This window comes from Silene latifolia, chromosome 3 (genome assembly GCF_048544455.1).
Source record: "Silene latifolia isolate original U9 population chromosome 3, ASM4854445v1, whole genome shotgun sequence".
NCBI lineage: Eukaryota > Viridiplantae > Streptophyta > Magnoliopsida > Caryophyllales > Caryophyllaceae > Silene > Silene latifolia.
The window spans coordinates 10,491,823-10,510,645 of NC_133528.1; the positions used below are offsets into that span (position 1 = coordinate 10,491,823).

Here is an 18,823-nt window from a genome sequence, read left to right on the forward strand (position 1 = left end):
CCTTTAAGTACCTTAAAACTTTCTTAGCCGCACTCCAATGACCCATTCCAGATTGGTGATATCGACCCAACATACCCATCGCAAAACTTATGTCGGGTCTTTGACATGGCACTGCGCATACATTAAGCTTCCAACTAGAGATGCATAAGGAAAGTTTTTCATGGCATTTCGTTCTAGTTCAGTCTTAGGACACATACTTAAGCTGAACTTATCCCCTTTCTAAATAGGAACATCATTGGGATTACATTTTACCATGTTAAATCTTTCTAAGACCTTCATGATATAGGCTTTCTGAGACAACCCTAAGGTCCTTTGTGATCTGTCTCGAGATATTTCCACCCCGATCACATAGGACGCCTCTCCCATATCTTTCATCTCAAAGTTGCTTGATAAGAAATCTTTAGTTTGATGTAATAGTCCCAAATCATCGCTTCATGCGATGAGTATATCATCGACATATAAGACCAAAAATGCAAATTTACTCCCACCGATCTTCGTATATACACCGATCAAAGTGTTTTCTTGAAACCCAAAGGAGGTGATGGTATTATGGAACTTAATATACCATTGCCGAGAAGCTTGCTTAAGCCCATAAATAGACTTCTTTAATATACTGGACTTTGTCCTCTTTATCATCAATAATGAAGCCTTCAGCCGAGCCATATAGACTTCTTCTTCCAAACTCCCATTCAAGAATGCCGTTTTCACATCCATTTGATGTAGCTCTAAGTCAAAATGAGCTACTAAAGCTAAAATGATCCGTAAAGAATCCTTCTTAGAAACTGGAGAGAAGGTTTCATTATAATCAATGCCTTCTTTCCGATTAAAGCCTTTAGCTACCGGTCGGCTTTATGCTATCGTTCAATATTACCTAAGGAGTCGCGCTTGGTCTTAAAGACCCACTTGCACCGGTAAATGACCTTATGACCCTCGGTAAATTGACCAACTCCCGGACCTCATTCTTAGCCATAGACTCCATCTCTTCTTTCATGGCATTAATCCATTTATCTAATCATCACTATTCATAGCTTGTGAAAACGTAACCGGATCATTATCCACACTAATGTCAAATTCACATTGATATACTTCATAGTCATCCGAAATAGTGGCCTTCTAGGTCTTGTGGACCTTCTTAATGTTATTTTTCAGTCTTTGTATCAACAACCTCGGTGGCGATGTTATCATTCGGGAGTGGAGGATCATCAACATTAGGTTCCACAATATTGACCGAGTCAACATTATCATTATGTGGAACTTCATCAATAGAAATTGGGGGCAAAGGAACTGGAATTGCCACCCTAACCTCATTGATGACGACATCCCTTACCTGATCACTCCCACTAACTTCGCCATTCTCAAGGAATTTGGCATTTCCGGTTTCAACAATTCTTGTCTTGTGTGTAGGACAAGTAAAACTTATACCCTTTGGACTTTTCTCGGATAGCCGATAAAGAAACCACTAATGGTTCTAGGATCAAGCTTCCTTTCAAGTGGATTATAAATGCGTGCCTCACGGGCATCCCCATACATGTAAGTGTTGAAGACTCGGTTTCCATCCTTTCCACAGTTCAAATGGTGTCTTTGAAATCGCTTTATCGGGAACCCGATTTCCAACATACACAGTAGATCATAAGGGCATGCATCCGCAACTTCATGGGTAGATTGGTATTACTCATCATTGTCCTCATGACCTCTAATAGGGTTCGATTACGCCTCTCAAAGAACACCATTCATCCATGGAGAACCCGGGAGTTGTGTACCGAGGGACAATACCCAAACTTTCAAGGAGTTTTGCAAAAGGACCAGGATGTTGTCCTGATTCATCATATTTGCCATAATATTCACCACCCCTATCTGACCTTACGATTTTCACCTTCTTTCCCAATTGCCTTTCCACTTCCTTAATGTAAATCTCTAAAGCGTTTACTGATTGAGATTTTTCATGCAAAAGGTAAAGATAACAATAACGTGAATAATCATCAATAAAGGTGATGAAATATTTCTCTCCGCTCATGGAGGGAACATCAAATGGACCACATATGTCTGTATGTATAATTTCTAAAAGAGCAGTGCTTCTTGTGGACCCTTTCTTGGTGTGTTTGGTTTGCTTACCCTTGAAATATGGGCCAAACGTTTATGCCACAAGAAGGAGGAACTTTCATTAGACCTTCCACGTTTCGAACTAACATTATTATGCAGGGAAACATTATGAGAAACACAAAGAAATTATGAAAACAATTTATCTAAATAAATTCGATACAATCCGTTTTCCAAAATTCCAGAACCAACAAAAATATTGTCTCGAACATACTGAAACAACCTTGTCCAAAACTTAATTTAAAACCATCATTATCTAACTTAGAAACTGAAATTAAATTGCGTCCGAAGGAGGGAACATAAAGGGTATCCTCCAACTTCAACTTAAATCCAGTGCTTAATTCCAAGCTAAACCTTCCAATGGCTTCTACGGAGGCTTTATCTTTATTCCCCATGTATAAGGAGGCCTCATTTGGATTTATGGTTCTTGTCGTAAGGAATCCCTGCAAGGAATTCGAAACATGTACATTAGAGCCTGAATCTAGCCACCATATATTAGAAGGAACTTCAACATAATTTGATTCGAAACATACTAAAGCCAAAGGCTTACCCTTCTTTTCGAACCAATTCTTACGCTTTATGCAAGTCATTCGAAAGTGCCAGGTTTCTTACGGAAAAAACAACTTTCCGCTTCTTAATATCCTTCTTTATGCCAGATCCAGACGACTTATCGAAGGGCCGGACTTCATGCCCTTTCTGTTTCCAAACTTACCCTTCGATTTCCCGCTTACATGATGCACATGATGTGCCGGGATAAGCCAAGATTTTTACTTGAGGCATCGGCCTCATCTTTGTTTGATTCTTCTCGCTTCTCGAACCAGTTTATTGGTCAATTCATTAACACTCCAAATTTCCTTAACAGTGTTGTAATGAAGATGGAAAGCATCAAACTTATCGGCAAAGAGTTGATGATAAATTGGGCGAGGAACGGATCCTCAACTTTCATGCCCAGTTTTTTCCCAACTTAGTCGCCAGATTCGTCATGTGTAACACATCGCCGCATGGTGGTTACACTCTCATTATACTTAGCAGTGGTAAGTTCAGACATAAGCCTTCCAGCTACCGCTTTATCGGTAGTCTGAAAGCGTTCCTTAATGATTTCCATGTAAGTCTCCGAAATGGAGGACTTAATGTTTGGTGTAGTGGTAAGACGCAAAAACTTTAGGCAAAGACTATCAGATTTCTTCCACCAGTTATACTCTTCAAGTACTTCTTTACTCGCATCGTGGTTTGGTTGTTTGAGCCGACCAAATGATAAGCACTTGATCGAGTTCAAGGATCCCTAAATAAAACTCGAGATGCTCTTTCCATTTCGAGTAATTAGTACCATCAAGTTGTGGAACAGACTTGGACACGATTATTGAGAGAGCTTTTTTGATCTTGCATTATGAACAATGCTCAAAACATTAGGCTTTGAGTTTAACACACAATAGCAATTATGACTAAGACTTGAAACTTAAATGAGTAACTCATAAACATTCATCAGGCAAGTATAGTATCTGTGGACAACCTACACATGCTTAATTACATAATAGAGTATACTCTCCTTAATGAGTGTTTCACTTTAATGTCAGGTTACCTGTGGGTAAAACCTTAATACAAGTTACTTTACTCTCCTTAATGGGTGTTTTACTTTAATGTCAGGTTACCTGTGGGTAAAACCTTAATACAAGTTACTTTACCCCATTAGATGCTTAGTCGGAAATTCACTACATAATTTGAGTCCACTGTGGCGAACCTCAACCTAATGTGAATGTTCAATATGATTCCATTATGAGATTTGATCGTGTACGAGATGAAATCACTGTGGTGAATTTCAACATGTCATAATGCGAAAGTCTCTTACATTCGATATCAAATGATATATTTACACAAATAATATGTAGGCTTACAACAACAATATGATAATTATATTAACTTATGTACTTAATAACATAAATATCACACGAGCATACATAATCAAACATAAGGTATCGTAAACTATAATGAGAGAAGGAACTTATTCATGCTTAAGTGCTTCGATCGAGTGAAACATTAGCTCGATCGAGAACTATATGAATAAAACAAAAAATCATAATTTTTAACCAAAAACGTCCTGAAACTCAATGAAGACGTCAGAATTAGGCTTAAAAACGCTAACCCTGCTATGCAGTCTGGTTTAGAACGCTGTTTACACTCGAAAAACATTATTATAACATCAAAATCCGACACTCAAAACAGATAAACAAGAATTTCTGCGTGTGAATTGCTCGTGAATAGTGCTGTCTGTGAAAGTGTAGATGTGCGATTAAGAACCATAAACAATAAAATACAAACATCATACGAATTGAAATAATTCGATTAGGACATCATAAGAATTGAAATAATTCAATTAGGGCATCATAAGAATTGAAATAATACAATTAGGGCAGCGGAAACAATCATAATCAAACGAGTAAACAATCAACCATGAATGAAAATAATAACATCATAATTAAACATTAATTTCATTCAAAAGACATAATTGAAACATTAATCGAACTATAATCGCAATCACAATCCTCCTCTCGATACCACATGTAAACATAAATTTAGAGGATCTTGATTGCGTGATAATTCTGAGATGAGTACTTACGTGGAGTAGTCATTAGATCTGATAAGGAGATTCCTTGAAATCAACAAGAAGATAAACTCCAATCTTTTGCCTTCTCCTGTCTTCCTTATTCTCTAATTCTCTTCTTGTGTGTTTCTCTTAATGAATATGAATTAGGTTAAAACCACAAACAGGTGTAGCTATTAGATAAGTGGGCCTAATATGTTAATGGCCTGTAAACATTAACCGTAATCCACTTAGTATATTACTCCGACTAAAAACCCGAAACATCATATTTAGCTATTATCTATTAGAGTGACTGACGTCAGTAATTAGGTCCACATAATACATAATAGAGAATTAATATGATAATTCTTACACATCAAACCTAGATTATACAACCATGAGTTTTGATACCATATTAACTTTTATATTGGTTTGCAATAAATGGTATTTAGTTGCGTCCTCACATTACGATACTATCCCTAACACAAGGTCATCTTATTTGTACCGCATTTTTAACCGTCAAATTAAATATTTGTTTTTCCAGTAGTGCAAGCATGTCAGAACTGCAAAACCCGTTGCCAGAGCAGCTACAATCGCAAGGGAAATTTTGTCTACTTTCATTGCAAGACCCTTTGGCGAGCTTCTTTTCTTGGTATGTACATCGGATGTTATAAGAATATCAGCCAATATGTTTTGCTATACTCTGTACTAGTGTTAACCCGCGCAAATTGCACGGGAATATTTTGAAAATAATTCGTTAAACCGAGATTACAAATGTACGCAAAATAATAAGCATATTTATATCATTATTATTAAACAAATTATAAGGTACGTTGAAATAAGTCGTCCACTTGATAATTTGATCTCTTGTTGAATAATGGTGTTTTCCTATATACTTGTAGTTTCTATAGTTAGGTAGTTTAAACCAGTGGAAGTTATGCTCCTTACTTTAGTATGTTTTTTAATTAAAAATTGTTGAAAAACTTAATGTTTTTCATTCCCTGAAAAGCCAAACTTCGTACATTGAGTTAATCCTAGGATTAGAACTGGCTATCAAGTATCAACTACTCCGTACATAGGTTTGTAAACTTGAGGATCATTGTTATCTCGATTTTCGTATGAGTTGCTTCAAAACCTCGCCCTATCTTGATGCCCCTACTCTTATATGTTGACCATACACCATAATACCATTGCACTTGTGATGCTTAACATGACTTTCAAATGCTCTTTGTAAAATCGTCACATCATCCAATTCCTACGGAACAACATACCAAAGCCAAATGACTCACTAAATTGTCTGTTTTTAGTAATCATGTTGACGCTTTTGCTATGATATTTTCAGCCTTCTTCATTGGCGTGGGAGTTGTGTTGTTGGCCCTAAGTTCCTATTGGCTTTATATATTTGTGAAACTGAAAAGAGAGATTAAGCAAAAAGCCAAGCACTTCAAGAGAAACGGTGGCTTACTACTGCAGCAGCAAATGTCTTCTGATGAGGGTGTTGCCGAGACGACCAAAGTTTTTACTGTCACTGAGCTAGAGTTTGCTACCGACAATTTCAATGACAACAGAATACTCGGCCAAGGAGGCCAGGGCATGGTGTACAAAGGGATGCTAATGGATGGAAAGATCGTGGCCATTAAGACAGCTAAAAAGGTGGATGAGAGTCAGGTCGAGCAATTTATCAATGAATTGGTTATTCTTTCTCAGATCAACCATCGAAATGTGGTCAAAGTACTAGGATGTTGTTTAGAGACAGAAGTCCCTATTCTTGTTTATGAGTTCATCCCAAATGGTACTCTTTATGAGCTTATACACGATCCAAGTGAAGAATTCCATCTGAACTGGAAAATGCGATTACAAATTGCAGCAGAATCAGCTGGAGCAGTCGCATATTTGCATTCATCTTCATCTGCTCCTATTTACCACAGAGACATAAAGTCTACCAATATACTTCTCGATGAGAAGTATCGAGCGAAAGTTTCTGATTTTGGGACCTCTAAGGCTATTAACATCGATCAAACTCACGTGACTACTGTTGTTCTAGGAACATACGGGTATTTGGATCCTGAATACTTTCAGTCAAATCAATTCACCGAGAAAAGTGATGTTTATAGCTTTGGTGTAGTCCTAGTAGAGCTCATAACAGGCAAAAAACCGATATGCCCCACAGGAAATGGAGGATGGATAAACCTGGCCACCGAGTTCCTTACAGAGATGGAAGAGGCTCATATGTTGGATATGCTAGATGCCCGAATTATAAGTGAGGGTAAGGAAGATGAGTTTATGGCTATCGCTGAAATTGCCAGAAAATGCCTGAATATGAACGGGAAACAACGGCCTACCATGAAGGAAATTGCAGTCTACTTGGACGGGGTTAGATCCTCACACATTCCTATTGTAAGAGACCTGGACATGTAAACAGTAATCAAGGTGTCACATAAGCGATATATGCAGATGGCGGTCCTTTTGGTAATGGTGTATTTTCTTCGGAAGATGATCTTCCAACTTGCTCCATCGAGGTTCAACCGCTCATGGCTACACAGTACTTCACTGCAAACGTACTTTGATCAAGTAATGTGATATTGCCGTAAATATTTGAAGTATATTAATGTCTCATACAATTGTTTTTGTACAACACAAACTATTCCACTGTCAACAAAGTGTGAAAGTCATATAATTAGATGTGAACACACTCTCTCGAGTAAAAAAAAAATCAATTAGTATGTTTAAGGTTTTATCTTTAAATTACTCCAATAATTCGTATATGCTAATAGGCGTCCATCCCTAGAGGTGGCAATTAGTTACAGGACCACGAAAACACGATACGAACCCGACACGAAGTTAACGGGTTAGGGTTAAGACGTTATAACTCATTTAAGTAATTGGGTTGTAACAGACACGATACAAAACGTAAATAGGTCGGGTTAGGGTTAAGTTCTTTGGACACGAACCCGACAGAAATAACCTATTTATTTAAAAGTCTCATAATATATTTGGATGGAAAAATTAAACGGGTTAAATTAGGGCTAAGACAAATGACCCGTTTACGTAATTGGGTCGGGTTAGGGTTGGGGTAGTGGTGACCCGTTTAAAGTTGATACGAATACGAACACCCGACACGACCTGATTTATTTGCCAGGTCTAACCATCCCCCATAAAAGACCGTCCAACGTAGAAGCTACTTGAGTTTTGCCCAATCGACTACAAAAGTCGTGTAAAACTTTTTTATTTATCCAAGTTTGAGCTTAAACTGGCTGAATTAAGTAGGAATGTTATATCACCCGTATCCAATTAAAATCTGAACCAACAGATTCAATTAAGAGATGGGTGAAAACCCGACGTAAATGAATGATGGGTAAAACGGATGACAAGATGGATGGTTAGATGAAGAAACCCAACCCCTCGTCCATTCATTATCCAATATTATTATTTTTTTCTTTTGTATATATACTGTATAATATAAAGATATAAAATATTAAATAATTTTTTTTTTTGAAACGGAGAGCCCGAAAGCTTACTTCATTAATAATGAATCAACGATAACAAAAGAACTTGCGACCGATGGTAAACCATCTGACCACACGACTCTACCAACTACTCTAGGGAACACGTGAGCTAGCGCGTGTGCCACATTGTTATTGTTCCTACTAGTGTATGACCAAACAATCGAAACAAAAGAATTACAAAGCGACAAAATATCATCAAAAACTAAAGCTAAAGAACTACGACCACTCGACTTCTTCCTTAAAGTTTCAATAACCGTTAGACAATCGCTTTCCACAATCACCCTTGTATGTCCTCTTTGGATCGCTTCTGTGACGCCTTCAAGGACCGCCATTGCTTCCGCCATCGTAGGGTCCCATACCTGCGATAAAACAGACGATATACCCCACTTAACTACCCCTTGCCCATCACGACAAACCACACCCAAGCTCACCCCCTCCCGTTCCTTCACTCCAGCATCAACATTTATTTTCACAAACCCGTCTTCTGGTACACACCATCTAGGACGCTCTCCCAACTCCTATTCCCGAACCTCGTTCTCCTTCCTCGAAAAAGTCGTGCCCCCCTCCATTTCATCCATCACCTCAACAACTCTCCTAACCACACTCCTATGGTCCGGCTCTCGAGTATCAAAGACGACTTTGTTTCGGTGCTCCCACAAAGCCCAACACCCAACCATCAACATAGCTTGCTCTCGGGGCCCTATCTCTCTCCACCGTGCTTCAACCCAGTCCCTCACTCCTCCCCCTTCCTCTCCGTCGTCCTCCTCCATCCCAAGTCCTTCCCAAACCCTTCTAGCCAGGCTGCAATCACGAAAAATATGGAGACTCGACTCAAGACGTGTGTAGACACCTCGTTTCTGCACCTCCCGCCAAACACTCAGTGATGATTGGGCCGCACGTTTAGCATATGTCGCGATTTTATGACGTTTCGTAAATCGGTTAATAAAAGGTAACTCAAACACTTGTGTCTACCTCATGTTCGTCATCTAGGTGTCATTACGGTCGTTTTGGCAGTAATTAGAGTTCATTTGGAGTCCGGATCAAAAACCGTCTTCATTTCCTAAAACCGTCAAATCCCGAGTCAAAGCAATGCGCTTGTCTACCTAAGGTTAGGATGTCATAAAATCTTGAGATTATATCTCATTTTGAGTCACATATCATTTCATTAGGCTAAACTCAAGTTTACATTACAAAATGTGCATTTCATTTAGTTAAAATGATAATCCGACTTTTAGGCCCGTTTTACGAGGTCATAACGAATTTTTTGGGTCAGGCCTATTTCTCATAAAGTTCTAGATCTCTTTCTTAGCTTTCCAACGCCACCAAAATCACCTTAATCCGAGTCTTGTAGAGAAAGTCATGCCTAAAATACGACAGGCTGTCAAACGCGCTTTCTTACGCAGGAGGAACCCGCTGAGGAAAGGACGCAGCAAGTGCTGCGCCTCTTCCAAGGGACGCAGCACTTGCTGCGCCTTTTCCTCAGGGCTTTCTTTTTGTCCAAGTTTCCGTGTTTAACCTAAGTCGGTTATTTCCGGATCTTTCCTTCCGTATCCTAGTCTTACCATAATTCCGTCGTGTGATTAATATAAATAGGGACCTTCGTTCCTGATATTTCTCACGCGAGTGTCCGCCCTTCTCTTCTCCCTTTGCATTCTAAGACCACGCTCTTGCTTATTGGCGCCTACGTGCTTGAACTTTCGACCACGTAAGCTCAGATCATTCCGAGTACCAGCGTCGTTTTGCATGACCGACCAATTTGACCAACTCCACTACACCATAATCAATTAATAAATTCAATTTGCTTTTAAATCCTTTTTCAAGGGCACTTTCATATTTGCATTATAGATCGAGTCGAGTTACCACTAAAAACCGATTTAATTAAATCTTGCGACGCTAACATGTAAGTTTGAGGGTGTAAAATCCCAATTTTATTTAATGTATTTATTTTCTGTATTATAATTAATGTAAGAATTTATGTCATAAGCATGCTCGAAACCGTCTTTTAAAACCCTTTTTAACGGAAGTAACACAGATCTCACGTGGGGAAGAATCGCATCAATCGATGCGCCTTCAGGGAAAGGGCGCAAAGATCTCGCCGCGCCTCTTCCAGGGGCTGCTTCCAGTTGATGCACTTCTTCTTCTTCCTCGGGTTTTTGTTCCTTCGTCTTTTATTTTTCTTTCTTCGTCCTTTCCCTTATTTCACCTAATAATTTTTAAATTAATTTTTATGAATCCATTTCAATAATTTTCGACTTAAATCCCTTATAATTAATATTTGTGGGTTTTCGTCACAAATTCAAACTCGGATTTTAGAGACTCGATTCGTTCATATCAAGTCCCTTGATTTCGTCTTTGATACATGTTTTAAATCTGTTTTCTTCATCAATTCGTAATCTTTTGTTTCCACCATTAACTTCAAGTTTGTAAATAAATCAATTCCAACATCGTAAATAATATCTAACTTATAATAATTCGTTTTAAATTGTTTTCTTTCACTTCATGACAATCCTAGATGCATGTAAATCAATTAATCACTTCTACTCGAGTTACCAATCAATAAATCAATGTAAATTAACCAACGAACATTTAAAACCGCGAGTCTGACTTTCACAGTCAGAACCCAACTCAAGAATGACGACGGGGAAGTCTTTGCGCCTCTTCCGGAGGACGCAGCAGATGATCTCGCGCCTGTTCTGAGGTGGTTTCTGCCTCTAAACTCTTCTCGTTTTGACGTAGGGTTTCTAATTAGGATTTTAATTAACCATTATTCTTATTATCACCATAATTCGACATATTTTCCAAATTTCCATATTTTCCATAATTCGACATATTTTCCAATTTTCCTTTTCTTCATATTTTCCTTATTTCCCAAATTTTGCTTTTCTTCATATTTTCCTTATTTTCCTTATTTTTCCATAATTTCTATATTTTCCATATTTTTCCAATTTTCCTAATTTGAATCAATTTCCAATTTCCTCATTTTTCCAATTTTCTAATTTTCCTTATTTTATTTATTATTTTCTTTTATTTCTAAAACTCTTTTGAGAAAGTTTATGACGTAAATCAGTTAAATCATTGTAATTTATTTCTTTATTTACTTATTGTATTTTATCATGGATGTTTACTTGTTTTCACATGTAATTAATCTAAACCCTACTTCGACATTAATGAGTGCTAATTAATTGTTCACCGACATAGTTTAATTCACATGCTAGGATTAAAACGTTAGATGTTGCATTGCATGCATATAATCGACAATATATCAAGTATGAATAACTTCCCTAATCATTAGTAGAGGCCGCTATCGAGGCGAGCGGGATTAGGTGTTCGATTAAAGAGCTTCCTAATACGTACCCTCACCCCTTACTCCAGATCTCTGTGAACATCCGTGTTCATTGGCATCCACGAGAGTCATTCTAGACATAGAATGCTAAGGGTAACGAGTTCTTAGTGTTCATGTCTTTACTTTGTGTCTTGACATGACACGAGGTATTCGAACGGTTCCAATTTCCCATAAAAATTGGTGGCGACTCCACAAATGCAAACGCTTGTTTCCCAAGCGCCTCCGTGGGCCCGCGTCCACAGTTTGGCGACTCCCATGGGGATAATACACTTACGTGTAGCCAAAAGGGTGAAACTTGAACAAGGTTAGGGAATAGTTTGTAGAAGACAATTGTCGGTTCTCATAACTCGGTCTTCCTAGATCGTTTCATTCGGCCTTCCTAGGCCCAACCCAACCCATTCGACCAATCGTCCCGTCTAAACGGTCCTAATTCTTATTTGGGCCTAAGGATGGATAGCGATTGACGTCATCCATACCATGGTACTTACTCTTATTTATATCAAGGACTTTCACTACTTGAGGAAATGGACTAGGAATCGGCCTTACTCTTATTTGGTACGAGCCTCTCCACAGACCCCGGGTTTGATTGTTCGGTATGGCAACCCACCCTTTAAACCAAAACCCTTTTAAATGCACTCAGCATACCGTTATAATGCCTGTATGAATGTTTCTATCATATACGTGATCACCATTTTGTAAGCAAAGCCATGACGAAATTTTTTAAAATAAAATCCTTTTGAAAATGTAAACATTTTCAAAATAGCGCAAAATAAACAGAAACTCTGTCCGAATATCGAGTCAAACTTCGGGCCTCAAACCCATTTCAAAACCCGTGTAAAAAAAAACGTTTTATTCAAAATATTCTCCAACAATGTAAATGTAAATATGTAAATTCAATTGGGCTAAGTTAGAGTCAAAATTCGAACCGACTATGTCCTAGTCGGAACTCTGTCGAGTCATAAACTCGTCTTCCTTTACAGTTTGGGTCTTTTCAAAATTCAAGTCAAATCCTAAGGCGTCACGCCGTTATTTTGGACCCCCTACCCCAATTCAGTTAGGATCTAAACATTTACACACCTCGACTCACACACTCGAGGCTAACACATCTAGTCATTCCAATATCCGTTTCTTGAATTCTCCTAATGACACGTTCGGGACACACATACCCGAACCTCGAGCCAAGTCTGTCTTAAACACACAAATTAGAATCAACACGTGTCATCAATCCCGTCAATAAGGTCAATCATATAAAGGTCACTCCGTCAAAGTCAACACTCGAGTCTAAATTAAAGTCAAGCATCGTGAATTCAAACACGAGAAGTCGCTCACGACATTTCACGAATTCACAAGTCAAGTCTAGAATTGTCATCTTATCCCTTCCCTTGTTTGTTGCCTTAGTATGCGTGATCCCATGTCGAATCGAGTTGTAATGCGCGTCATTTCTGTCGAGTAGGAATCCGGCAAGTTCCGTCAGTCAGCAAGGTCACGAAGGAGTTCAAGCCATAATCACCGTGTCTCTTCAAGACGTTTATGACATGGTCCTGCGAGTTCAAGCTACAGTGGAAAATTTGAGCATTCGCGTCCTCACCCTTGAAAATGGGATGGTGGAAAAGAACACACCACCTAGAGAAACCTCTAGTCTAGGTCGTCCAAAACTTACCTCTTGCAATAACTATCGTCCTAGAAAGCCGAAAACAGCTGAAAGGAAACCTGGGAGGCATCAAAGGGTGCTTACCGATTTAGGCATGTCTTATGCCGATGCTTTGAAAAGACTCTCTGCCCAAGGCAAGCTACATCCAATAGGGCCGACTCCGGATCCACCTTTAGAGAAACAGGTGAACCTCTGGAAGGGCAACAAATACTGCTTATATCACTAAGGTAGAGGTCATGATATTGAAGAGTGTTTTCTCTTGAAACACATCATCCAAGATATGATCGAAGAGGGCAAGCTTCCTAAGCCATCTTCTGTCGAGCGATCTAAGAAAATCGACCCTCTTGGGTCTAATATCATTAAACATGACCATGAAGAATCATTCCTAGACTGTTCTCACCTCCTCGCTCCTCATGATAGCGAAGAGATCAATGTCCTTGAAGACGACGATATCCAAAGTGGAATGTTCATGTTTTCCATTGCCTTCAACAACAAATTTTCCAAAATAGAAAGAGTTATTGATAGTCTAAACTCTCGGCTTTCCAACATGGAAAATCAGTTTGCTGAAATGGGTAAGAAGCTTGATGCCCAACCTCTCAAAATGAAAAGTGTCCAGACAAACCCTCAACTTGACAGTCCTAAGAAGAAAGCAAAAAATGAGCAATTTATTCCTAGTTCTTCTCATCCAGGAATCAAAATCAATAAAGGCAACCTCATGGAGCCTTCGTCAAAGAAACCTAACAATTCTTCAAGGTCATTCATAAAGGCTTTCGACAAGAAGGATACACTCCCTAGGAAATTTACCAACATTGGTATTACATACACCGATGCCCTTTAGAGACTCATAGAACGACGAATGTTGAAGCCTGTCGGTCCTACACCAGATCCAGAAAGCAGATCTAAATTCTGGGATGAGAACGTCTATTGCCAGTATCACAGGGGCAAAGGACATGATACTGAGATGTGCTATAAGCTCAAGCATGTGATCCAGGATATGATTGAAAGTGGGAGGTTATCCCTCTCAACCTTTAACCCACAAGGCAGCTTAGGCAATCCTCATGGATATACCACTTATCAAGAAACTCTTCTTGACTGTTATCCTTCCAGTGTTCCCAATGATGAGGACGAGGTGCTCAAATGGGTGAATGCTCAAAGCCAGATGCCGAAGCCAGTTACTGGAAAAGTAAATGTTCAAGCATGGGCCGATGATTACGAGTCCGGATCTAAGACCGAGTCAAAGTCCGAGTCCGAGTCCGAGTCTTAGGCTTTCTTTCCCATAATTGTTCTAGTATATTTCTTCGTGTCCATTTCTAGTGACAATCTGGGGGCTGTCCCACGAGTCACGTGTCTTCTCGAGTCTATGTTATATACTTTCATTATCCATTTCAATAAAAATACAATTTTCACTCCACATATTCTATCCTACCTCTTCCTTTACCATTTCCCGTGACAACAAGAATTGATTTGAGGCATTTTTTCAAAATGAACAACAACCACACGTTCCAAGTCGATGTGAGTGCACTTAGTTGATGTTCCATTCCAAGTTGTAGAGGATCCGAAACTCCGTGTTCTTTTTTTACCTATTCTATGTCTGGCAATAGAAACCTCGCTATACCCCAATTTAGGACGAGCATATCTCAAGAGACTCTAGGACGAATCCAGACCATCTCCCCTGTTAACGATCCATGACAGAAGGCAAGCCCATTCCCCACAATAAACAACCTCTTTACTAAAAACCAACCCGTTTCCCATCAAAAGGTGCTAGTCTAACCTAAATCCATGGTAGCAAGCAAGTCCAAGACGATACGAGCCATGATCAAAGACAAAGGCTCAATCAAGAGAAATGAACCAAGATCAATATCCGACACAAAAGAGTCAAAATAAGAACAAGGCTCAATCAAGCAAGTAATTGTCAATCCAAAGCAAAAATTATCTTCAAAAACCTGAATCAATAATCTGAGCAAAAATCCGAGATATGTTACGGACCAAGAATCTGAGTCTGAATCTAGAACGAGTATGAAATCAAATGTTGAACGGAATGCTGTTGAAGTCCAGATAGAATCAAGACATCGATGAAGATGGTTAGCTAGCAACCCACTTAGCCTTTCACACATCACACACCCTAAGTCCTTCTTGAGACCGTTACCAGGGAGATAGTTAGGAATTTTGAGAATCCTCTCAAACTCGTCAAGTATACCCATCCTTTAGGGCCAAGACATGGAAACTTGAACCCACGTCATTTTAACCCACCTTTATGTGCTCAGGCTACATCAAGCCAAGAGACTCCATTTCCAAGCCACATTACAAGCCATAGCCCAATCAAGCCTTAACTCCACAAAATCAAGCTCCAGAGATTTGTTCATCAAAGCCTCTTATTTCCGAGCTCCGCATTCCAAATATCCAATCCAGTTTCACCTTGACCCAGACACGGAGTCTTCAAATACTTTTCTACCTAGAACGGGACATACCCATATCATCCTTAGGGTCCACTAAGTGTGCTCAAATGACAAGGAAATTTTTACAAACTTGGTTACACCTCTTTGGTCTATAATCAGAGGGAGTTATCCCAAATCGATTCTTCGAGTCACCAAAGGAATATTACCCTTGTGATCCCTGCACTTTAAGGTCCTAACAACATAGCTTAGACACACACCTGAACTACGAGCATGGTTTGGTTTCACCTTTTCAGGTGGATACGTAGGCAGTCTTTTCTTACACAAGAAGGATACAACCACAACACCCAAACAAAATTAACCAAACCTCAGAACTACGATCTGGTTTGATTTCACTTCACGTGAATACGTAGGCAGTCCTCAAGGACACAACCATCCCCACTTCCAACTTTCAATTATCAACCACCTCAACCATCAACTTTCAACCTCTATTTCAACCTTCCAGCCTCAATTAACATCTCTTCCACAACCAACACCTCTATACTGGGGGCTCCTTATTGTCGCCCAGTCTCTTTTACCAAAAGTCCATAGTCATCTTCTCATCCAGGGGGATTATCTTCCAAGATGTCACCCTTCCTTTATTCCTCTAAGTCTAGCTAGTACTCGGTCCGGACAATGACAAAGATCTTAGATCAATTCTCCAAGTCATCGTGCCTCAAGAGGGGTCTCTTTTACAGCAAACGGTGGTGAAAGAAGTCCTAGTAGACAGATGATCCATGGCTCATGCCTTGCCTTTATATGCCTTCATCATTCTTGCAATTCTTATACCTGTGGAACTGATACGCATTGTCACCCACACTTGGCTAGGGGTTGCGCATACTTAAACAAAGTCTGTCAAAGTCATCCCTGTGTCGCGTCAAACCTAAGTTAGTGTCGCGTCAGTCCAAGCTAAGTCTATATTTCACGTCCGTATAAGGTCTGTGTCATGACAAGTCCTATGTCTAAAGCCCATTGAATATGCATAACGCATTACAAACGACAAATTTCTTTGAACAAGTTTTAAACAACTTTTAAAAAGAAATGACTTTTGCAAAACCTATGTGTTTCCTCATTCGAGGTCCATGTAATAAATGCTTATGATACCGTCGTCAGGTACCAAAAATAAAATACCTAGATACTACTAACAGAAGTCAGCGGTAAGTAGGGTCGATCTCCACAGGGAGGCGGTTTACTATCTACTTGTCTATTCAGTCTGTCTAATGTCACTAATGGGGGTTTGAAATGTTTTGACTAGACTAAAGAGATTAAAGCAAGAGGGAGATGAATAAGAGAGAATAAAGGGGAAATACAAGGGTAAAGCAGATAAAAGAGGGGAATATGCTAGGAATCGGTCTACCGCGGCAACTACTGTAACACCCCCATACTCCGAGTGCCTTACCAGGACCACTCAGGTATGAAGACATCACCATCTCGGTCGCCCGAGGTATGATAATCAAATAGACAAAACAGAAACAACATTTATTATAAGTAATTTAATGAATAAGTACAATCCTCGAAACCAAACTGAAAGTACAATACATTATTCCAAATCATCTTTCTCAATTGAAATATAAATAAATACTAAACTACAAAGCGGAAGACTCTATCGTCATGTCATGGCCATCCCGGCCTATCCCAAAGTATCATCTCTATACTGTTCAATATCTGCTCACCATCCCCGAATGGATCACCGCAGTTTTACAAAACAACACCGGGTCAAGTACTAATCACACAATCAATATAGATAACAACAATAAGACAAACAGACAATTTGAATCGCCACACACACACACACGCACATCCAACCAACCGTCTCAATCATCGACCGTCCACTTTGGACCACCGCCCGATGGGGGACCGCAGCCCGTTCCCACCTAAGCCCCGCTCATCGTACGAGCGATAACCCTGTCCATTAATGTGCACATCCCCTTTCGTGGCGGGTTCCACGAAGGGCGAAACTAGGGCGTGAGATCACTCCCGCAAGTGACCCCACTCAGCCGAGAACGCATCTCGAGAACCATCAACAAACACAACCACAATCACAATCACAATCACAATCATCATATCAATCAACTAACTACAGCACATCACCAATATCCCATTATGGGACTAATACTGAGTAGGAAATCCTACCTGGAAAGCACAACACGCAGACGGTATCTACAGCTGTCTCAAAACGCCTCTTCTATGAACTCTCCTCCTACCATACAACACATAGATACTACTATTCAATTACTATTCATAAAAACCCCCAATTCCTAAATTAGGGTTTCACTAATCTTAACAAAACATTATATAAATTACATTAAAAGCTTACCCTCGACGCAAGGAATCCAACGACACAAACTACGATGCAAACCGACCGTCTGAACTCCGGGAATTGTCAAGAACGCGATTAGGAAGATGACTGACTGCTTTCTCTCTTAAACAGGTTTTAGGTTTTTGTAAAAAGTGATTTAGAACAATGCCGAATAAGTTTAAATACCTTAATCGCGTAATTAACAAAACCCGAGAAAAACCCCCGTAAAATAGGACACTCGATCGAGTACCCAAGGTACTCGATCGAGTACCCCCTACTCGATCGAGTGCCCCAGCTACTCGATCGAGTGCCCAACAGTCGAAACTATTTTATTCTGCAACATACCCTTACTCGACAGAGTAAGGGCTACTCGATAGAGTACCCCCAAGACCATAAATACGGAGTATTACAGTCTTCCCTCCTTAAAAGGAACTTCGTCCCCGAAGTTCAAACCACTACCAAAACAAAGGTACTCCCATAAGCTTCCCGACGCGAAGGTCAAAATAAACACAACGTAAAACATGTTACTACCCCAACTTATCCCGACAGACATACCGACACAACATATAAAAGGGGTGTAAAAACTCTTAAAAACTCTCGCGATCATCTCCTACCCCCCTAAAAGAAACAAGGTTACGTCCCCGTAACCATACATACCTGATCAAAAAGGAAAGGGTAACGCTCTTTCATGATATCCTCCGCCTCCCATGTAGCTTGCTCAGTCTCATGGTTAGACCAAAGGATCTTAAGCAAAACTGTCTCACCACTCCTGGTCTTTCTAACTTTTCGGTCTAGGATCTGCTTAGGTACCTCAAGGTATGATAAAGACTCATCCAGCTCTAAGCTCTCTGCCTCCAACACATGTGACGGGTCACTCACATACTTCCGCAGCTGCGATACATGAAACACATTATGCA

At 39.7% G+C, this 18,823-nt stretch overlaps 1 protein-coding gene across 8 annotated transcripts in view; it reads left to right on the top strand.

The window, feature by feature from the left end:
• The window catches only part of LOC141647171 (putative wall-associated receptor kinase-like 11), a 144,349-nt gene that overhangs the window by 32,192 nt on the left and 93,334 nt on the right, over positions 1-18,823 (top strand). For 5 of the 8 annotated variants that reach the window (XM_074455264.1, XM_074455262.1, XM_074455263.1 and 2 more), the window contains 2 exons: positions 5,220-5,327; positions 6,018-7,410. In XM_074455264.1, the coding sequence (XP_074311365.1) occupies positions 5,220-5,327; positions 6,018-7,093 (1,184 nt within the window). In that variant the 3' untranslated portion in view covers positions 7,094-7,410. Of the gene's footprint in view, positions 1-5,219; positions 5,328-6,017; positions 7,411-18,823 lie in introns of those variants that run through there. The other 3 variants (XR_012545678.1, XR_012545676.1, XM_074455261.1) reach the window with 2 other exon arrangements.